Source organism: Peromyscus maniculatus, chromosome 5 (assembly GCF_049852395.1).
Source record: "Peromyscus maniculatus bairdii isolate BWxNUB_F1_BW_parent chromosome 5, HU_Pman_BW_mat_3.1, whole genome shotgun sequence".
NCBI lineage: Eukaryota > Metazoa > Chordata > Mammalia > Rodentia > Cricetidae > Peromyscus > Peromyscus maniculatus.
Window position 1 is genome coordinate 106,448,139 of NC_134856.1, and position 23,039 is coordinate 106,471,177.

The window sequence follows — 23,039 nt, forward strand, 5'->3', positions numbered from 1 at the left end:
TAAGAGCACTGACTGCTCTTCCAGAGGACCTGAGTTGAATTCCCAGCAACCACATGGTGGCTCACAGCCATCTGTAATTTGATCTGATGCCCTCTTGTGGCATGTAGGCAGAACACTGTATACATAATAAATAAACCTTAAAACAAAACAAGTCTGTTTCATTGCCTGCCTATGGGATGGCTATAATCGTGGCAACTGTTTGGAGCACTGTGTGTTGCTGGTGCAGATGTAAAGTGGAACAAACAAGTTGGATGGCTTCTAAGGAATGACATCCAAAGTTGACCTTTGACCTCCACATGTACACCCAACTACAAACAAATTATACAAATTATTTATACACACACAAAGAGATATACATACATACAATGGAGTATTATTTGGCCATAAAATGAATCATGATGCACGCAACAGCATGGATGAACGTTAAAAAAATGCTAAGTGAATGAAGCAGCTGCAGAGCTGTAGTGGTCTCCCTTCCCGACTGCGCAGGGCAGATGGCTGAGTTGGTACATCGTGCCGGCCACTGTCTGGTCATGTGACCGTCCTCTCATTGTCTCTTCTACAGCACTGTGATTGTATTTTATGTGCAGAGTGGGCCACCTTTCAAGGTTTTCAGAGCTGCTGATGTGGTCCGGAATCTGCACAGGCGGCTCTCAAAGGAGAAGGCAACCTTCTTACCCTTCAAGGTCTTGAGGATAGACACAGCAGGTATGCCTCCCATGGAAATACTATAATTAAAAAACAAAACAAAACAACAACAACAACAGAAAACCAGACTTGCCAGTTACTGGAGTGTTACAGGCACAACATGGACGCTGTTGTGGTAGAATGCAGAATGAATGTGCCCCACAGTATCTTTGAACACTGTTTGGAAGATTATGGAACTCTTAGGAATTGGAGCTTTGCTGAAGGAGGTGGACCCCTGTGGGAAGCTCTTGGGGTTTCCTAGCCATTCACCCCGCTACCATCTACTCCCCCTGCTTCCTGACTGTAGATCAGTGTGACCAGCTGCCTCCCATCTCTTGGTCATGCCTTCTCTGAACTGTGGAACTATGAGCCCTTCCCCTTTAAATTCAGGAATTTGGCCCCAGAAACAAGAATGGTATCTTATACAGGTGTTTTTCTTTCACTCCCCCTCCCTCCCCCCTCCCCCTTCTCCCCGCCAGGGACTCTGCATTTATTTCTCCAGTAGGTTTTCTGTGACACATTTGCCAACTACTCCTGTCTTGGAAAGAAACCGGAGAACAGTGGTGTCATACATCATTGTTTCAATAATTTCTCCCGCCAGTTTAAGATAGCTTATACGTGTCTTCCAGTGGTCACTACATTTCTTAGCTCTGCTTGTCCCTTTAAGATACCAAACCGATTCGTAGTTCCATGGTCCCCGTCCTCATCTCAAGAGCAAATGTTAATGGAGTAGTCACCTCAATGAGTTTCCAGGATATGACGATGTTTGCACAAATTTAATTTGTTTTAGATATGTGTTAGTTGTAATTGACTTTCTCATTCATAACACGGAGTAACTTGGTAACTTGATTTTTTTCAAAGTAGAATCTTTTGTTTTTCTAAGATCCTTGGCAATGATTTATTTATTGTAGAAATGTGAACTATCCTGAAAGGGGCGAAGAAGAAACCAATCCTCCGGTTTGTAGAGTTTAGAATTCCCATGGCCCAAATATAACTTTTGTTACTATTCCTGTGTTTCTCTTCCTAGTTGCTCCATCTTTAGGAAATATAATGCAATCAAGATGATTTGATTTTTTAGTGTGCTTGTGTGTGTGAGTGTGTATCTGTGTGTTGCTGGGGACTCAATCTGGTGTCTTACACCCGTTAGGCAGAGTGCTCTACCACTGAGTTACATCATAGCTCTTGTAATGTGTCTTTAAACTGTAGGCCATACCATTATTATTTCCCCAAATCCTTTAGAATTTCTTTTCCATAAGACACTCATGGCTGCCTGGTTTTCCTCCCTGGATGTGTTCTGTAATCATACAAATTCTACCTTGGACTGTAGGGATGATTTTTTTTTTCAAGACAGGGTTTCTCTGTGTAGTTTTGGTGCCTGTCCTGGACCTTGCTCTGTAGACCAGGCTGGCCTCGAACTCACAGAGATCTGCCTGGCTCGCTCTGCCTCCTGAGTGCTGGGATTAAAGGCATGCACCACTGCCGTCCAGTTGTAGGAATGATTTAAATGGTACAGTAAAGACAAACTGCCCTGAACTCCCAAATGTTCCCTTTGCACGTGCTCTTTGAGGTTATTATTTTGGTAAATGGTAAGGCTCTTCCTATGAGATGGATTGGCTTTTCCCTAAATTTGCTTCCTGATGAGCTCTTCGATGTTGAGAGTGTTTGCTACTGTTGTGGTGGTGAGGGTTGAGACAGGTCTTCCATGTTGTCCTGGATGGCCTGGTGATGGCTGTGTAGCGGAGGCTGGCTTCAAACCTGCTGCAGTCCTCCTGCTTCAGCCTCCTGGGTGCTAGGATTTTAGGTGTATGCTATCATGCTTGGCTCATAAGAGATTGTTTCGTTTTGTTTTCTCAAAACAGGGCTTCTCTGTATAGCCCTGGCTGTTCTGGACTCACTTTGTAGGTATCTTAGGATTTCTGTTGCTATGAAGAGACACCATGACCATGGCAACTCTTTTTTTTTTTTTTTTTTTGGTTTTTCGAGACAGGGTTTCTCTGTGTAACTTTGCGTGCCTTTCCTGGAACTCATTTTGGAGACCAGGCTGGCCTCGAACTCACAGAGATCCACCTGGCTCTGCCTCCCGAGTGCTGGGATTAAAGGCGTGCGCCACCACCGCCCGGCCTCATGGCAACTCTTATAAAGGGAAACATTTAATTGAGGTGGCTCACTTACAGTTCAGAGGTTTAGTCAGTTATTGTCATGGCAGGGAGAATGGCAGCTGGGACTATGACAGTGTGCAGGAAGGCATTGTACTGGAGAAGGAGCTGAGAGTTCTTACATATTGACTCATAGGCAACAGGAAGTGATCTGAGACACTGGCTGTGGCTTGAGCATCTATAAGATCTTAAAGCCTACCTCCACAGGGACACACTTCCTCCAACAAGATCACACCTACTCCAATAAGGCCATGCCTCCTAATAGTGCCACTCCCTTTGAGGGGCATTTTCTTTCAAACTACCACACCAGGCTGGCTTTGAACTCAGAGATCTACCTGCCTTTGCCTCCTGAATACAGGGATCAAAGGCATGCACCCCATGCTAAATTTCTTAAGAGATTTTTAATTCACCCATTTGTTCTGGGTTTCTACTATGGAAGTGGAAAATTGGGGCCCTCCTTTTGTTCGTGGTAACCTTATCTCTGCACCTCTTTTCCAGGATGCCTTCTCAAGTGTTCAGGTCATGGCCACTGTGACCCCATCACAAAACGCTGCATTTGCTCCCAGCTGTGGATGGAGAACCTCATACAGCGTTATATGTGGGATGGCGAGAGCAACTGTGGTGAGTGTAGTGTGTGTGTGTGTGTGTGTGTGTGTGTGTGTGTGTGTGTGTGTGTGTGTGTATGCGTGCGTGCGTGCGTGTGTGCGTGCGCGCGTGCGTGCACATGCACATGCACAGACACTCATCTCTTCCTGGCTTAGCATCCAGAACCATCCAACTCCATTCTTACCCGAAGCCAAGTGAACCAACTCACTTGGTTGTACATTAAAACCTTGGCCCAGTCCGTCTCCTGAGACTTATCTGCAAAACCTCCTGAGAGAGAGATACTTGGCAGGGCAGTTCTGCTCTCCGTGACGGGCAGTGCTAAGAAGCAACTGCTCTGAGACTTTCCCCCAAGACTGTACCTGCTGTGGCTTAGGATGTTGGGACCTTATGATAGCACACCCCCTCCTGGGATAATACAAAATGGGAAATGTGGCCCACACTGCTAGGAGTCAGCCCAAGCAGGTACCAGCCACAGGAAACACAATCTTGCCCCTCAGCCCAGGCTGGTGCCAGTCAGTCTCCTTGGAGGGAAAACTCACACACACACAAACACACACACACACACACACACACACACACACACACACACACGCTCTCTCTCTCTCTCACACACACACACTTGTAGTATATATATATATATATATATATATACACATAAACAAAATATAAACTATATATAATAAATGCATATAAAAATAATACAAAAATACAAAGCAAATATATCTCTATATAACTATATATCTTATATATATCATATGTATAGCCATATATGATATATATCTATATATACCTATATATGCTATATATATATATATATAGGTATATATATATATATTTAGTTACTTTGGATTTTTTTGAGGCAGGGTCTCATACAGACTGATCTGACTCTGAATTCTCTACACAGCAGAAGATGACCTTGAACACCTAATCTTTCTGCGTGTTGGAATTACATATCTTAGTCACCATACTCAGCCAGAAAACTCTATTTTAATGGCAGTTTCTTCTTAAGAGTAAATTTGTCATCCTAGGGATCCAGATGGACAGAAATGGCAAAAACTGTTAAGAGCTGGCTGCCATGCTGTGTTCTTTAACTCTCCACAAACATCAGAAAGGAGCCAGCTTCAGGCCACCATTCTAGGGAGATGGCATGACATTCAATCAGGTTGAGCATGAGTCCCTGTCCCATTGGTGCTTTGTTTGTTTGTTTGATTTTTTTTTTTTTTTTTTGAGACAGGATCTCTCCATGTTGTCCTTGCTGTCCTGAAACTCTTATGTTGACCAGCCTGGCTTCAAACTCAGAGATCTGCCTGCATCTGCTTTCCAAGTGCTGGGATTAAAAGCATGTGCCACCACACCATCTTGGGCACCCACTGGCATTTCTGCCCCTAAGTTATTACTTCTAAGGTTAGGATGTAGAAGGAATGAGGAGTAGTTCCCAAATTGACCTCTGGCCCTGATATCTTCAAGCCACAGGCAGACATCCAGACCCTTGACTTGCTTAATGAAGACCATGCCATGGGTCTGGGGCCATAGCTTGGTAGGCAGAGTGCTTGCCTAGCACACTCAAATCTCTCTCTCCAGCACCACATAAAATCAGGTGTTGGGTGCACATCAATAATCCCAGCACTGGGAATGTAGAGGAGGAGAGTCAGAGTTCAAGACCATCCTTGGCTATGTAGTGAATTCAAAACCAGCCTGGATTACATGAGAGCCTGTCTCAAAGAGAAGATAGAGGAGGAGGAGGAGAATGAGGAGGAGGAGGAGGAGGAGGAGGAGGAGGAGGAGGAGGAGGGGGGGGGGAGGAAAAGGAGGAGGAGGAGAAGAAAAAAATACCATACAGACTTCTTAGGGGGAAAGGTTATGATTCTTGGGATTCTGCAATGAACATTTTAATATTTCATATATTTATATGTAGGATGCATGGTTACTTCACTGTTTCACTTTGGATTTCCTGTTCTCAAGTTAGCCTGAACGATGTGCCTGAGGTCCCTGAGTTATGTACCTCATGAGGTCCCTCAACCAAATAGACACAGCCATTAGTCTGTTGTTCTGATTTGCATGGCGCCTGGCTAGGCTCTGTTGCCTGTCCACATAGTGGTCCCAGCACACCACTGGCCTCTGCTCAGACAGACTCACTGTGAGTCGTCAGAACAAAGCCAATTAGCAAACGGTTTACCATTGTGCAAATGTGTTTATCACCTACCTCTGGCCTTCTCGTTTTTGCAGAGTGGAGTGTGTTCTACGTGGCAGCGCTGGCATTGATCCTGACAGTGCTAACTGGAGCTGTAACTTGGTTGTGCATCTGCTGCTGCAGGAGGTACCTGATGTGCTTATTCATTGTGAGAAAAGAAGGCCCTTCGCTGGGGTGATGGACAGCTTCAGGCTTGTTTGCTTGGACTTGTCTCACTCTTTAACTGACTAACTGACAGCTAGTTTTTAAGACAAACTGGACTTCATGGGCACGTTCCACTTCTAGGCATGTGCATCTAAGTGAATGGATCAATACTGGAGGCAGGAGGCAGCTTTTTCTCATTGATGTTCCCTCACCTTCCAGCATAGCAAGACCTATAATTCTATATCAGATTATATATATATATGTATATATGTGTGTGTGTGTGTGTGTGTGTGTGTGTGTGTGTGTGTGCGCGCGCGCGCTATGTATTGAACCTAGTGTCTTGCACGTGCTAGGTAGGTACTCAACCCCTGAGCCAAATCCCCACTCCCAAATCTAATAGTAATCTCTGTCTCACATGTTCACCAGAGCAGTGTCCAGGTGGCTTTACATATCTCAGCAGAGAAAAACATTCTAGAAGTGTGTGAGTCTGATTTTTAGACTTGGTTATATGAAACAACAATTAGATCAGTCTGAATCCTTTAGTCCACCTAAAATTGAAGAGAGGCAATTTTGTTTTAGATTTTTCTTCTTCTTTTTCCCCCAAAGGAGATGACTTCTGAGAAGCCCCTGGGCTGCCCCATTGTCAAAACCTCCCAGAACCCTGTGTTCAGCCCTGATGAGGAGATTTGTGAGGAAAGATATCATTAGACCTCAGAAGAGAGTAGTGGGCTCATTTTCCTATACAAAGCACTATGTGTCTAAAGATGGGCTTTTAAAATGGCATTCTAAAACTATAGCTGCTTCTATAAGTCACCCTTAGTGTATTTGAGTTTTACTTATGACTGCATTCCCAGCAGTGGGTATGGCAGAAGAGCCAAGCCCTGAGAAAGAGGCCCAAACTCATTGAGTCCCCAGAACCACGTGGGATAGGGTCCCCTACTGAATGTGGCTTTACACATCTACATCTCAGGGTTGTGTACAGGAAGTGAACGGTGCTGACCTTGAACATCTACTGAACAGTTGCCGTTTTGATTCATAGTGACAGCTCTAACTGTCCTGTTGTATTTGGCCCTCCCAGCAACCCCAGGAGAAAGGGAATCTTCTGGAGGGGAGGGCATGGGACACAGAAGTCTTAAGTAATATTCTCAAAGCCTCCATCTAGCAAGCACTAAAGTGAGAGTTAGAAGCCCTTGCTCTGAGTGACATGATCTGATCAGAACAAGTTGACTGATGCTTAGGGTCGTGGTTTGTCCGTCTGTTTTGAGACAGTGTCTCACTATGTTGCCCTGGTTCTAGAACTTTCTACGTAGACCAGGCTGGCCTCAAACTCACGGAGATCTGTCTGTCTCTGCTTCCCGAGTTTAGGGTGGTTTTAATGAGTGTTTTTGAGTCATACTTTGCAGCTTAGCATGAGACACAAAGGATCAGCCCAGTTTTTACATCTTGTGGGAAAAATGAAAGACGGAGTTATTTCTAAGATAACTGCGGGGCTTCACTGTTTTATCACTTCTTCTGTGTGCCCCTCCCTCCGGGTGCTGGTTTCCTTCTCTGAACATTCTTGGTCAGCACTGATTTGGGGAATCTTGCTCACCCACATCTTTCTGAGTGAGACATTACTCATGGGGGAAAAGCTGCCTGGGCTGTATAGAGGTGTTGAGCATTGCTTGAAGAGACTCCAGCACCTGAGTTTCAGGTGAACCCTTTAGTTAGGTGGGAAAGATCCCAGGTACGATTCTGAGCATTTGAATTGATCACTTCATTGTTCCTTTCAGACGGAAAAGGACTAAGATAAGGAAGAAAACCAAGTACACCATCCTAGACAATATGGACGAACAGGAGAGAATGGAACTGAGGCCCAAATACGGTAAGACAATTGCCTGACACTTTGGAACACCCTATCTAGGCATTGGCCAGAACATTCAGGTGGGTGACATGGAGACTGAGGTGGAAGCAACAGTTCAATCAGGCTGGAAGAGCAAGCCTGGGAGTCTGCAAGGAAAGACAAAGGCCCTCAGCCCTGTGGGCGGGCAGGCTGCCTGAGAGCAGGCTAATGGCACTCTATTAGAAAGTTAATGAAACATTGACAAGTACTCTGGGACAGTAATGGGTGAGGGTTTGCAGGTACTTACTGAAGGCTGAGCCTCTGCCAAGTGACCCCAGGGCCAAGACTTCTCCTCCATGGAGGTGTCCCCCGTGCCTGGTTCTTCTCTACGCTGGGTTAGAGGGTGGTGGGTCATATGACCCACCATGCACTTTCACCCTGGCTTATCTCAGATAGCTGTTCCCTTTACATATGGCCAGAGATGCAGCAGCAGGACATCTAGCCTTTAAAAAAAGAACCATTTCCCATCAGCTCCGTCAGCTGGGGTGTTTACAGAAATTTGCCTTCTCAAAGTGTATTGGCCCTTATGCTCAGGACACCTTCTACTCACTTCAGTTAACCTTTGGATGCTCACATATTAACTATTATTTAATGTACTTTTTCTGCCCCTCTGAGGCTGCTCAGTGCTGATTCTATGGGTTTTCTTAATTCTGGGTTTATAGATAACTTAGTTCTTTCTTTTTCTGTGGGTTTTTGTTGTTGTTGTTTATTTTTGTTTGTTTTTTCGAGACAGGGTTTCTCTGTGTAACAGTCATAGCTACCCTGGAACTCACTTTGTAGACCAGGTTAGCCTTAAACTCACAGAGATCCACCTGCTTCTGCCTCCCTAGTGCTGGGATTAAAGGTGTATGCTACCACCGCCCGGCTTACATCTTATTTATTTATTCCAGGGCAGAGATGTACACGTGCCACAGCAGGTGTGTGGAGGTCAGAGGACAACTTTTGGAAGTTCTCTCATTCTACTCATGACCCGCTTATAAAATAATAACTCAGAAGCTTATATTAATTATAACTGCTCGGCCATTAGCTCAGGTTTATTACTGCCTAGCTCTTGCACTTAAATTAGCCCATAATTCTTATCTATGTTTATTCACATGACTTGGTACCTTTTCTCAGTTCTGCCTTGTCATCTTCCTTCTTCTGTGTCTGGCTGGTAACTCCTGACTCAGCTCTTTCTCTTCCCAGAATTCTCCTCATCTGCTTGCCCACCTATACTTCCTGTCTGGCTACTGGCCAATCAGTGTTTTACTTATCAGCCAATCAGAGAAACACATATTCACAGCATACAGAATGACATCCCACAGCATTCCCTGTTTCCTACTTGTCATTTGCTCCACACTTTTTTCCCCTGTAAGTTCTCCCGGACACTTCTAAATGTTCTGTGCCCTCCTTCTGTTCTCCTACCTCAACATCCCTCTTAGTTTAAATCCATCCTATTTGGACCATCACAGGATGAATCCCAGCTATCAGGAGATGTTTGTATCCTCCTGATTCATGTAAGAGTTATATTTCTTAGATATTTTGAGCCATCATGTCAAAGATCCATGTTTTAACTCCTTAGCTAGACACTATAAGTTCTTTTTAAAAATTCTAAAGCATTAGTGCTGGCGAGGTGGCTCAGTGGGTAGAGGTGTTTATCTCCAAGCCTGACAGCATAGGTTCTGTGCCTGGTGCTATTTGGAGAGAACCATCTCTCACTGTATCCTCTGGCCTCCACGTGCATGCCATGGCACACCCCGAAACCTTTATACTTTATGTTAGACACTAACAGTTGGTTGATATTAGGGGTCATATCTTAATCCCAGAAATCAAATCATCTATCAAAAATACTTGGTGGGGTTAAACTTCGAAGACCACTGTGGCGGTTATGTGTCCCGTGCCCACTTTGTGCTAAAAGCTGGGTGAAGGGCTTCACAGGGGCAGTTTCATGCCGTCCTCACCATAACCCTGTGGGTGAGAGCTTTGTCACCTTCCAATAGATGGGAAGAGTTTAGGTACCTTGACAGGGGTCATGAAGCTGGTGTCAAGGTCAAGTTCAAGTTCAAGGGTAACACCCAAAGCTGCTGTCATGCCAGCCCACCTGCCATGTGGGTGACTGCTTTGAAGGCCCAGAGCAGGAAGGCAGCCAGAAGGTCAGCTGAGGGGAGTGGCCCGGCCTTCACGTTCTCCCTGCTTCTCCCCAGGCATCAAGCACCGGAGCACCGAGCACAACTCTAGCCTGATGGTGTCAGAGTCCGAGTTTGAAAGCGACCAGGACACACTGTTCAGCCGAGAGAGGATGGAGAGAGGGATCCTGAAGGGTTCCCTGAACGGCTCTGCCAGAAATGGCGCTTCCTTCGGCTACTGCTCAAAGGACAGATAATGGGCTGTGTGTGGAGGGACCTCTTGGGCCTGTGACTCAGTACCAGACAGTGGGAGTTAAAATGCAAAACTGACTCCTGCTGGGCACAGCACAATTATCAACCCTTCCCAGGGGCCTTGCTCTGTGCTCCACATATTTATTAAAAGACCCGGGTTCTTGGAATTTTCAAGACAAAAGAAAACACTGCTTATTCAACGGATGCTCATTAATAGAGAAAAGGGTGCATAAGACGTCCGCGGAGTGAAAACAGTTTTGTGTCTCTGTGCTGGACACTTTAGTATATTTATTGTCCATGGTGAAATAAGGCGAACGCTTGTTTATTTATAGCCCTGTAGGAAAGACAAGTTAAGCTCTGTAGAAGCTGTGACAGCCTTTAAGAAAAACCTTCCAGAAGTGGCTTCTCAGAGGGGCTGCAGGGTCAGCTTGCAGTTCAGCTAAGAGGCAGGAGCCATCTGTGTGCAGCGGGCTTCCTGTGTTGACGTGATGTTCGTGATGCAGCCAATTGCTGGCTAGGCTAGAAATTCAGGAGTTAAGGAAGAATCAGAATCCAAGAACAGGAGGCAGTAGAGACGGGGAGGGGATAAGGACTTGCAGGTTGAACGCTGAAGGTAGCCTTTAATATTCTTTTCTTTCTGTCTATCTCATTTCTTCTCATTCTCTCTCTCTAAGAAAAGGAAACCGCAGTGGGGCTTCTCTCACTTGGTGGACAAATAAAACTGACTGCTTATGCACTTGACTTTTATTGAGTATGTACCTTAGCACTGCCATAGAAAAGGAGAAGGACTCAGTGACTGTGGACATATTCCAAAACTCTGAAATACGTTCTTCATGAGGGGAGTGTGGTCATCATGCTCTGAGCTCCTACAAAGAGTTTCCATAGAAGTAACTGGGTAGAAAGTTCACTGTTTATGCTTTAAAACGTATTTAAGGCGCTGGAGAAATGGTTCTATCTGCGGCCACTCACTGCTCTTGCAGAGGACTGTGGTTCAGTTCCTAGCACTCAGATGGTGGCTTACAACTGTCCATAACTCCAGTTTCGGAGGGGTCCAGTGCCCTCTTCTGGCCTCCAGCAGCAGCAGGAATGTACAGAGTTCATACATGTAAGCAAAATATTCATGCACATAAAATAAAATCTTAAAACCTTATCTAAAATGTAAAGAACTAAGTCTTACTTTAGTTCTTAACACAAAAAGGAATTAAACCATGCCCTCCCCTAAAGTGGCACTCAGAGCAATGAAGTAGAGTTCATTGCAGCCTGAGATGTTGATGGGCTTGTGGTAGTTGCCCAGCTGCCCACAGCCCCGAGGTTGGTAGCCTTGGCAATGTTCTTGGCATTCAAAGAGTAGAAGAGCCCAATACTGTAGCCCAGCACCTGGGAAAGGAGAGCAAGGAGGAGCAGTTCAGTGATAGCCTTGGCTATGCACTAAGTTTGGTGACAGCCTCGACTACATGAGACCCGATGTTAAAGAATGAAGAAAAAAAATCAGGAGAATTAGAACTATAACATAAATTTTAATAATTATTTGTTTCTGGAATCTTCTATTTCTGAACTATAGGTAATAGAAAGCTCAAAAAAAAAAAAAAAAAAAAAACAGCCATGAGTAAGAGTCCACTGTATTATACTTTACTGGGGAAATGGTTAAATTAAAATGTATAGGAATGCACTTTTATTTTAAAGGTAATTTATTTGTGTATGCCTATAAATCCTAGTTCAGTGTTATCTATATTATTAGAGGAAAAGTAATTTTTTTTTTCAACAGCAGTATTTAGTTTCAAGAACAGAATCTTCCCTATCCTTAGACCAGTATGACGCTACTTTTTGTGGGGAACTGGACATTTCTGGCATAGAGAGTATGGCCCAAGTTAGAACAATAGAGCGTAATAGTGAAGCCTGTGAAGACCTCCTGCTTTATGTATGCATAAGTATGCATTATGTATGCATCGCTCATAATTAGTTGACCTTTGCAATTAGTCTTGAAAGGAGACATTCCTACGCCATAGACGCTCACTGGAGGTCCGTGGAGCATGAGTGCTTTTCCCAGGGTCACAGTCAGTGGTGGATCTGGAAGTGATCAGGAAGTCAAGTGCCAAGACCCGCTTTCCAAGCCATGAATAAGTCCAGCCTTCATGTTGGAGGGCAGATCCTGGTGAGCCTTTCAGACCCCGGAAAGTTCTGTTGCTGGGGCGAAGAAGAAATCTTTGAGTGTGTCAGAAAGCAAGACCAAGTGGGAGAACATGGACCTAGACCCTTCCACTGGGACCCACTCTGAACTACCCCTCCCTCGAGGTTTTCAACGTGTGTGCTGGTTCTGTCCTTGGCTATCTCAGCTGGGCCCCTCTGATCCATAAACCACAAAAGAACCTTGAATCTATGGCAAACCAGAAATAAACGTCACAATGGTTACTGGAAAATGAATTCTGTCTTGTGACCCATTCGTTTCTTGGGGACCAAAAGAGGGGGTAGCCTTGCCACTCAGCATTCATCGTGTGCTGTTTATAACTAGGGACTCTGAGAGCTGTTAGTAAATAGAGAACAAGTCTCTAGCCCAGTGGTTTTCAACCTTCCTGATGCTTCGACCCTTTAAAACAGTTTCTCATGTGGTGACCCCCAACCATAAAGTAATTTTGTTGCTACTTCATAACTGTAATTTTGCTACTGTTATGAATTGTAGTATAAATATATGATATACAGGATGTTTAATATGTGACCCTTGTGAAAAGGCCAACTCACAGGTTGAGAACCGCTGCTCTATAGAGTATGGGAGAGAGCATTTTCTAGGGCTCAGAGGCTGAGAGTGCAGCTAATTACTGCTTTAAACAAAGATCCAACCCCAGCATCCCCAATATTTAAACACCTTAAAAACATGTAGCAGGGAGCAGCAGTCATTTGTGATTCTAGCACTTGGAAGGTGTTGGGGGGAGAAGTAAGACCAAGAGTTCAAGATCACCATGGCTACATACTGTATTCAAGGCCAACTGGGGCTACAGACCTGTCTCAAGCAAACAAACATTGAGTGAAGTAAGAAAATGGTGACCTGGTTACCATGGATTCCGAGTCTTGATCTTATTCTTTTCAATGTATTATTTTCCACATGTTTTGATCAAGTGTTGATTCTCATGTAATACTATTAAATACATGTGCTGATCTAAAGAAGAGTTCACATTTTCTCTAGTGTTTATTTTGAAGGAGAAATATATTTTCCTTATGCTTCCATGTAGAGAGATCTCCCTGAGCTGGATCAGAAAACTGATACTTCTTTTCTCATGCTGCACGTGTTGAAAAAAGGATGGATTTATATGTTATCCTTTTTCTTTTTCTTCTTTAGTATTGGGGGCAGAAGCCAGGAGTCTCTCTGGAATATGCTAGGCACATACTCTACCACTGAGTTACATCCCCAGCCTTGTGTTTTATGTTTCAGATAGCTGAAAAAAATTAAACTGTTTTGATCACATGCCTTATGTATAAAGTTAACATTTGTGTCTATAAACAAGTTTTTTGGAGCATGATCATATTTATTTATTTATGTATGGATTCTGTGGCTACTCTTACAAAGTTTTAAGGAAATTGTAATAGGAATTGTCTGCAAAGACTAAAACACTCAGCCAGGCATAGTGATGCACTCCTTTGAGGAGGCAGAGGCAGGAGGATCTCTGTGAGTTCAGGGCCAACCTGGTCTACAAAGTAAGTTCCAGGACATCCAAGACTACATAGAAAGCCTGTCTCAAAAACAAAAACAAAAACAAAAAATCAAAGATTAAAACACTTATTATCTAGACCTGTAACAAGGAAGACACAGTTTCTGAAGCCCAGAGGACCCAATAGTCATTCCTGAGGCCAGACAAGCAGCTTGAATTAACCGTTTTCAGCTCAGCACGTTCACTTCTCAGGATTAAAGCACAGTCTGTCCCCTGCTGGCAAGGGCAGACTGTAAGTGGCAGCTGTGGTGGTGTCATGAGTAGATTTAGGCCAGCAGTCCTCAACTACATTCAGCTTTTTTTTTTGACAGTGTAGCCCTGGCTAGCCTGCAATTTACAGAGATCTGCTTCTCGAGTGCTGGGATTAAAGGCTTGTGCCACCACGCACAGCCCTGACTTAACTATTTGTCAAAAACAAAGCCAATTTAGGACTGGGAATACAGCTCAGTAAGAGTTCTTACCTAGAGTGTGTGGGACCTTAAATTCAATTCACTGGGGGGGGGGGGGGGGAAGGTCAAACAATTTAAAAGTATTTTGAGGTATAATTCACTTAGATAAATTGCATACACAAAACATAATTTGATAGATTTTGATGTACGGCTATCTCTGTAATCAAGCTAATAGGTAAGTCATCCCAAAAGATTCTGTGCGACCCTTCATAGGCACACCTTCCCTTAAACCTCACTACCAGATGCCCTTGAATTTTCTAGTTTTGTAGAATTATGTTGTATGGATTAATTTTTGAACTTCCTCTGCCAGGAAGTTGTCTCCAAGGTGTTTACATCAATCAGTCTATTAGTAATTTTGTTGGGGTAAACTGTGGTCCTGTTCGGAGACTTAGACTGCTACTCATTACGTATATGAATTAAAAGTCCCTTTGATCATCACTGTCCTGCAAGAATTCCGTATTTTACTGAGTTTTCTAAAAGCAAATGAACCAGATATGCATCATCTTAACAGCAATGATCTTTGGCCACTGTTCGGATCTACAAGGGTAGTGTGTGGAAGGCTTGATCTCTAGACCCTGCTACTGCTGGAAGGCACTGGAAGCTTTAAGAGGTGGGGTCCGGTGGGAGGAAGTGACCTCACTGGGTGCGCGCCTTCCTCGCTCTGCTTCTCCACCCGCCCTGGGAACCGTTTTCCTCTGCCCAGTGGGGGCTGGTGCTCAGCCTGGCCCCGCTCCCAGGGCAAGCAGCTCGCAGGAGTGGGCTAGACGGGTGAGTCAGAATAGACCCTTTCTTTTGTAAATTCTTCATCTCAGGTATTGCGGGCAGTGACAGAAAAAGCTGGTTAACACATTTTTTTTTTTCCTTGTGAAAATGAAAATAACTCTTAAAATGTTTCTCAAAGGTCTAAGTCTGTGTGCCCCCTGCCCCCTTTTCCTTTCTAGGTCGGCTTCCTCCCTTGCCCCAGAGAACACTTCGTTTTTTCTTAGAGGAAGAGGCTTCCAGCTCTCCTGCCTTCTGCTTTCCCATGGCCGAAGTGACTCCTCGGGAGGCAGAAATGGATGGACCTCCCGGCATGTGAAGGAAATTGCCCCTGGTATGGCCATGCCCGTGTCTGGCTGCGTCTCCGGTTCCTTGGGATTTGGCTTGGCCTCCGTCACGAGGGCTAATGTCACCCTCATCAGCTGTTTCTTCCTGAACTCATCGGAAGTCAGGGGTCGGAGGAGACCCTCTGAGATGATTTGAGGTTCATCCAGGTCGTGGCGCCCTGGGGGAGAAAGCCCCACTGGGGGAGCTTAGTACCCGCACCGCGCGGGTTGGGGGGGGGGCGGCTGCCTGAGCTTCTGCCAGGTGCCCCTCTGAGGCCATTCCCTGTGCACTCTGCGGGGAAGGGGAAGACGTCGGGTCTGGGAGCTGCTGTATGTACTAAGGCCCTGATCCTGAGGTAGTGCACCAAGTCCACAGCCAACCCTTTCTATCTCGATGACTTGTGAAGCAGTACTACCCTCCTGCCTTCATTATGTCCAGCTGGAACCTGAGGGGAACTCTGCGCCTGGAGACCTGGGAGCTTGCCCTTGTCCTGGTTTCTGTTCAACCCTGATCAAGGCTCTGCCTGGAGTTCCCGCGGCTGTTGCCCCTTAAATGGACGCACTGGGCGTTGGGGATGGGGAGACGAAGGGGAGCTCACGTTAACATTCCAAGTCCCAACTCGAGGGAGGACGGTTGCCAAACCCGTACGTTGAACTCCTAACCCCCAAATTCTAGAATGTGCGAGGAGTTGAGTCCTTTAAGAGTGACTTAAAATGAGGCTGTAAGGGTGGTCCCTACCCAATTTTAGTGGTGTCATGAGGGTCAGGCCCCACAGATGGTTCCCAAGGGCACACAGGCCCAGTGGGGAAACACAGAAAGGGCCAACTGTAGGCTGTAGGCCCAGGAGGCGGGGTCATATGGGACCTTTCCAGAGCTGACTAGGGCTTTGCTTTCATGGATGCAACCACCCATGAATTCAGTGGATTAATGCAGCGTCTTAACAGTGGGCCTGCTGTTAAGGCCAGTTTGATCCGGTCTTTTGCGTGTGATGCCCTACACTGCCTAGGGACTCTGTTAGCAAGGGCATTGCCACATGCCTTGACCTTGTACCAGAGCCATGAGCCAAAACAATACTACATACGAGAGCCGTGGTCTTGTGTTACCAGCAACAGAAAATGCACTCAGACAAGTGTTCATATTTGAGGATCCTATCCGGATACCAGGGACTCAGAAAATGCCTTTCTCATACTTTTCTGTAAAATAAAAGACTGGAAGAGTGGCTAACAGTGGAGTGTGTAGAAGACAGATTACAGAAGGCTGGAGCACGCCCTTAGGCAGCTGCACATCCCAAACAAGCAAATCCACAGTTCTCGAATTCTTGGTGTTGCTAAGTCCTTGTCCCAGCAAAAGATACCCACTGATCCGGGGCTCGTTGGTGGGGAGTTACGATTTCATATCCACACTGGTCTAACACTATGCAGTTAAAACTCAACTGATTTAAAAAAAAAAAAAAGTCCCTCAACAATGATCTGGTGTAGAAAATGGCAAAAACAACACAGCCACTCACTTTGACACAGAGCTAGGAAGTCCTGTTAGTTCAACATTTATTAATGAGATTCAACTCTGTTGACCAGACAATGTCAAACACTAGAAAAATGAGTCAACGTATACATTTACAAAGCAAAATATTTCTCATCAATTCCCAAGATTTATCTCACAAAGTATGGCGAGAAACAATCACAGTATTAAGTATTATTCAAGTAATATTCTGTTTTTAAGTAGCTGCACATGGGTAATTAAAACACTGGGACCCAGCCTCCAGAGAGGCAAGCCCAAGGGAACCAATTTGAAGGTTGTGACGTCACAGAATAGGCTTGTTTACATTGTGCGTCTGATCTTTATTTTTACCAAGTCCCAAAGAACAAAGATACAGAAAGAAACAAGCACTTTCTATGGGGTCATATTGAAAGGCCCCTCAGATGGAAAAAGACTCAAACTTTGGCTCTTTCAGTGGGCCCCACTAGCTGGAGCAAATAGTGCCTTTCAGGGTGACAGGATTATCAGGCTAACATCCTTTGGGTTATTTGATGATTACTGCCAAGAACTCCTGGTAACAGATGCCCAGAAACTGTGCCTTCTTCACAGGAGGTGTTCAATCGAATGAACTCAGGTCTCATCAACACGGAGGCCACTGTCCCTCTCTTGGTATAGATGAGGGCCTGTAAACCAGCTTTGCAGTACATCTTGTTGGTTCTGCAGGCCATACCGTCTCAGCAAAGCTACCCAGGCACAGGGGACGGTGGCTGTGTTCACCCACAGACTCTGGGATTTCAGGAAATAACTGTTCTAGCCTACCACAATCCATCTGAATATATGAAGCACCTGAAACTCAGGAGTTATACAAAAACAGGTGGCAGGTAGGATTTGGCTCACAGGTTGTGGTTCAACACTTCTGTATATCCAGAAATTCCACTTATCACATATCTTATTGAACCATAACACGTTCACTTAAAAATCATCTCTTAGCTGGGCATGGTAGTTATATATGTGTAGTTCCAGCACAGGCAGTCAGGGCAAGAGAGTCTACATGAAACCCAAACTCAAAACCCCTACAAACTAAAACACTTAATTGATTTGGTGATAACATGCCTATAGTAGCAGCTATCTGGGAGACTAAGGCAGGAGGATCATTTGAGCCCAGGAGTTTAAGGCCAACAAGAGCTCCTGTTTAAAAATATATATAAAACCCCCAAATACTGTCTTTCCATGACCCAAAACCGTTTTTCTAAGATGTTCTTTCATGTTAACTTATTTTCAGTGGTGGTGATTAATCCCATGGCTTCCAGCATGCTAAGTATATACTTTACCACTGCTACCCGTTCCCATTATTTTAATTACAAAAATTGATTTACATTTATTGTAACACATGTCTGGGCCAGTGATATACCCAGTGAGTCAAATATGCACAAGAAGTAATTGCCACACAGTCCAAGAACTCCCTGGCTGACACTGTTTAAAGAAATGACTTCTATTCATATCTCAGCATGTGTATTCATCTTCTACAAAATAACAGCAGAACATTTGTATTGACTGAAAAAAGATGGGCACAAATCTTAAGAAATGAGAAATGTTGGGGCTAGCAAGATGGCTCTGCGGTTGAGAGCAGTGGTTGCTCTTTCAGAGGACCAGGGTTCACTTTCCCAGGGTCCACATGGTGGCTTACAACCGACTTTAACTCCAGTTCTAGGTGATCTGATGATGCCCTCTTCTGGCCTCTGAGGGCACCAGCATGCATGTGCACAGACATACATGAAGGCAAAATACCCACATCCATAAAAATTTTTTAAAAAAATGCGATGGAAACCAGCGGCACACTATACAAGAGGACAGAAACAGACTATGAACATGCTCAGCTGTGACTCTTGCCACTTGGGCGGGGTCCCTAGGAGGCAGATTTCTACTTCTTGTGCACAGGGACTTTTTTTTTTTTTTTGGTTTTTCGAGACAGGGTTTCTCTGTGTAGCTTTGCGCCTCTCCTGGAACTCACTTGGTAGACCAGGCTGGCCTCAAACTCACACAGATCCGCCTGGCTCTGCCTCCCGAGTGCTGGGATTAAAGACCTGCGCCACCACCGCCCGGCAATGCACAGGGACTTTTAAAACCATGAATTCCTTATTTGAAGCTCCCAGTGGCTTGGGACTTTGTAGTGTTTAGGTATCTCTGCAGCTAGCTCTGCTGTCATCCACGTTGGCTTCTCAGAGCCAGAGCCTCCGCAGAGTATGTGAGTGGGCTCTACACAGGGAGCGGCGTGGGGAGGGGGGCGGCATGGGGCAGGGAGCCGTGTGGGGAGGGGGGCGGTGTGGGGCGGGGAGCGGCGTGGGGCGGGGGGAAGGGGGCGGCGTGGGGAAGGGAGCGGTGTGTGGCGGGGGGCGGGGGGCGGCGTGGGGCGGGGGGCGGCGGGGGGCGGGGGGCGGCGTGGGGCGGGGGGAGGGGAGCGGCGTGGGGAAGGGGGCGGCGTGGGGCGGGGAGGTCCACTGCTGCCTGTTGGGAATAAACAGCTTCAACAGCTTCTAGGTGGACGGGAACCTAGGCTTTTCCTCATTTAAATCGTTTCAAAGTGAGACCAATACCAGTTACAAGGAGTTTGGGGTGTGTGTGTGTGCGCACGCGTGCTCACACGCATGCCTTTGTTGCACTTGTGGAGGTCAGGGGACAATGTGGGGTTGGTTCTCCCTTCCCATCTTTAAGTAGGTTCTGGAGATGGAACTCAGGTAGGTCCCCAGGCTTGTCCAGCAAAGCTCTTATCCACTGAGCTATCTGACAGGTCCAGGTACGGTTTTGTTTTGTTTTTAATCGTGAACCATAACTGCTTTTACTAGGACAACAGTGCTGGGGATTCATGGCTTCAGCTCTCTTCCACAGGGGACTGGCAATTATGGAAATCATTTTTCACCGTGGTGAAAGTGCTTTTGCTCTTCTGGAAGTTTAGCAGCAGGTGTCCCCGGGGACAGCAAGCCTGGCTCAGAGGTAGGCAGGTGAACACGTGGGCACCTGGCTTCCTTCCTCCACAAAGGGTGGTATTGCTCAGAATCAAAACTGCTCCTGTCCTCAAGCTGCATTTTCAGTATCTGTGAGGCATTTTCACTTCCTTCAGGCTCACAGTACCGTGTACGCCAAGCCTGAATCTCTGGAAGTGGGGCATGACATCCTAAACAGCACACCCAGGCAGTGGAGCCGCACAGCACCGGGAACAGCCGAGAGCCCATGCTTTCCACTGGCCTGGTCTGGTGGTGCAGGCCTGTCAGGAAACTGAGGCAGGACGATAAAGAGCTCAAGGCCTGTCAGTGTAACTTACAAAGACTCTGTCTCAAAATTAAAATGAAAACAAAACAAAACAAAATACATTGCGGGTAGTTCAGTGGTAGGACACATGCTAGTGTGTACAAGGGCATTGATTTAACACCTAGAAAAGAAACAACAGCCGGGCTTCGTCCTGCCCAACACCTCTGCTGATGTTTGCCCCCAAGCTTGGGTTGATTTTCTAAGAGAAATAAAACCAAGCATAAGCTAAGTTTAGGGCAGTGGAGACTTCCATTTACCCAGGTGTGGTAGAGCACACCTGTAACCCCAGCACTGGAGAGGCTGAAACAGTAGAATTGTGAGTTTGAAGCCAGCCTAGGATGCTTAGCAAGACCCTGTCTCATAAAAGCAACCCAAATGATGATGAACCAAAACAAAACAAAAACAAACCAACCCTGTTTCCAGCAATTAAAAAACAGCTCAGAGCCTGCTGGTGGTGGCGCAGGCCTTGAATCCCAGAGGCAGGCGGATCAATGAGTCCAAGGCCAGCCTGGTCTACAGAGCAAGTTCCAGGATAGCCAGGGCTACAGAGAAACCTTGTCTCAAAAAACCAAAAGAAAAAAAAAACAAAACAAAAAAACCCAAACAAGCAAGCAAGCAAGCAAGCAAGCAAACAAAAAACAGAAAAGCTGACCAGAAACTAGGAGAAACACCCCCACATTCCATACAGTACAAGGCAATCCTGTGCTGTTTACAGAGAAGTCTTAGGAAACCAAAGCCTTTGCCACAACCCCTCTGAACAGGCAGCAGCTGTTCATCACCAAGCCGACAGACGCCCAGGCCTGGATGTGACCCGCCCCATCCATCTGTCTATCACTCCAGCATTTCCTCCCCCGTATTCTGGGCCCAAGATGGGCAGTCCCATGGGGACTGGGGAGCCACTGCCCACAGTGACTACCCTTTGTGAGGGTCAGGGACATGTGAACACTCACATTGTACCTTCCTGAGGCAGTGGGGTTGTGCTGGGGTCCCAGGACTGGCTGGGGCCCACAGCCACAGAGATATGGCATCCATTGGTCCCTAGTTAAATAAGGGGGAGGTTGGGATTTATGTCTAAGATGATGAGGACTGGCTGAATTTTTAAAAATTCATAACTCTGATAACCTACTTGTTTATTTTAAAAGATGGATGGCATGTCCCTATAGATCTAGGTAGTTTTATTCTTTTTTGAAGAAGTGAAGAACCCTATAAGCCTCCATAACACACATACTTGACCTCAAGATACTCATCAATGCCATACTTGGACCCTTCTCGCCCAAGGCCAGACTGCTTCACCCCACCAAATGGACACTCCACTGAAGAGATCAGTCCTTCATTCACGCCGACCATGCCCACCTCCAGCTGCTCCGCCACTCTCCAGATCTGGGCTGGGTCTTGGGAGTAGAAGTACCCTAGCAGAGGAATAAAAGGAAACATACAGCATGAGGAATGCTCGTGAAGGTCACATGTGCCCGGCTGAGGATGCCTAGTCACATGGACCTGGGGTTCTCCTGCTTGCGGGTAAAGCCTCAGGTTGGTTTTGTCTACATTTTCATCCTAAGAACCTGGGGCATCCTGTTGGGCTTCTGTTTCTCTCTTGCTGGGGTTCTCCCTGCTCCCTCCAGGACTTGGTAACCATGAACTTCCGTGATCTTGTTTCCTGCTCTTCAATCCACCCTCCTTCAGATATCTGGAGAAGATGTTCAGACCTCGCGGTCGGCCCTAGCTGTCTATAGAACGAGGCCACATTTCTCAGTGGGCAATCAGTCCTGCCCCCAGCGGGGCTGCAGGCAGCCCTCTCCGCTTACTCCTGACTCCAGCTGATAGCCACTGTCTCCAGACCCATCCAGTTCAAGGTCATCTCGTTATCATGCTGCAGTGAACTAGCTTGGGCCTCTCTGCCTGGATTCTGTAATCTCTGCACGTCAGCATCTTACTTATCACGTATCGGAGACTATGGGGTCCAGCCCCTCGATAGTCCCCTCCCAGGGTCTGGGAAGAATCTATAACCAGCTGATAATTTAATCTTGATGAAAAGAAATGAATCTATGTACATGAAACTCCTTAGTCCATACACTTTATTATTCTGTCAGTTCTCTCTCTACACAGCTTCTATTCTGTTCTCATGCCTAGCTCCTTTATTGCCTGATTTCTCTCTACATTTATCTGCTGTCTCCTCTAGGATCTATCTTAATTCCTTCATCTTAGTTCTACCCCATCTAGGTTCTCATCCATCTAGTTCTTTCCTATATCAGCTCCTCTCCCATCTCCTTCTCTCTCATCTTGTTCTCCCTCAATTTGTTCTTCCCCATCTGGCTCTTCCTCATCTTCCATCTTGTTCCTCTAGTATTCTCTCTAGCCCTTCAATCTAGTTCTTTCCCATCTCAGTTTGTTCCTCTCAAGTTCTTACCCATCTAGTTCTTCTGTTCTCTTGTCTCTTTTCTGTCTTGTCTTCAAGTTCTCTCTTCAAAAATCCTCCTCTCTCCTTCTACCTCTCAGTTCTCCATATTCTTTCAGTTCTTCCTAACTCTCTCAGGAATCCAGTTATAAACCCAAGCAATAGCAATCCTCTTGCAGAGCAAGGTCACCAGGCTTGAATTCTTACAGGGTCATAAAGGCAGGTAAGAATTTTCCTCAGGCAGTGACCACCAGGCTTTCTTTTACAACCCAAAAGGGGAGTGGTAAAGGAGAAGGTCAATAAAGAGCTAACGATCGGTTAGTATATCAAGAAGAGAATTTATGTGCTCAATCTACATTCCTAGAAGTGGTCAGGTAAGAAATTAGGAGTCTATTAGTAAGGCTATAAGGAAGAAGGGTCTCACCCTAAATTGCACAAGAAATAAAGCTATCCAACTGATCTAGGAGACAGGTGTTTCGTTTGGCCTTGGATGCTTGATAGACATTTTAGATAAATACACTGTTAGGAGTTCTTGGAAGCACACAAGAAAATCATTTTAGGAAACAGCAAATATATATGTACAAAGGCTAAAATATCACCAAG

The 23,039-nt window shown here is 45.7% G+C and overlaps 2 protein-coding genes and 1 long non-coding RNA gene across 6 annotated transcripts in view; 2 read left to right on the forward strand and 1 right to left on the reverse strand.

Annotated features, from left to right (window-relative positions):
• The window catches only part of Kiaa0319 (KIAA0319 ortholog), a 69,057-nt gene extending 58,848 nt beyond the window's left edge, over positions 1-10,209 (forward strand). For all 4 annotated transcript variants that reach the window (XM_076573075.1, XM_076573078.1, XM_076573076.1 and 1 more), the window contains exons 17-21: positions 566-708; positions 3,342-3,464; positions 5,676-5,766; positions 7,557-7,648; positions 9,850-10,209. In XM_076573075.1, coding sequence (XP_076429190.1) covers positions 566-708; positions 3,342-3,464; positions 5,676-5,766; positions 7,557-7,648; positions 9,850-10,028 — 628 coding nt within the window. In that variant the 3' untranslated portion in view covers positions 10,029-10,209. The remainder of the gene's footprint in view (positions 1-565; positions 709-3,341; positions 3,465-5,675; positions 5,767-7,556; positions 7,649-9,849) is intronic.
• A 4,594-nt stretch (positions 10,210-14,803) lies between these two features.
• LOC121829563 (uncharacterized) lies at positions 14,804-16,483 on the forward strand. The gene is made up of 2 exons (XR_006072495.2): positions 14,804-14,941; positions 15,115-16,483. It is a non-coding gene; the product is annotated as an uncharacterized LOC121829563 (long non-coding RNA).
• A 4,653-nt stretch (positions 16,484-21,136) lies between these two features.
• Positions 21,137-23,039, reverse strand: part of Aldh5a1 (aldehyde dehydrogenase 5 family member A1) — a 28,468-nt gene continuing 26,565 nt past the window's right edge. Inside the window, exon 10 of the mRNA XM_042278297.2 lies at positions 21,137-21,450. Coding sequence (XP_042134231.2) covers positions 21,245-21,450 — 206 coding nt within the window. The 3' untranslated portion in view covers positions 21,137-21,244. The remainder of the gene's footprint in view (positions 21,451-23,039) is intronic.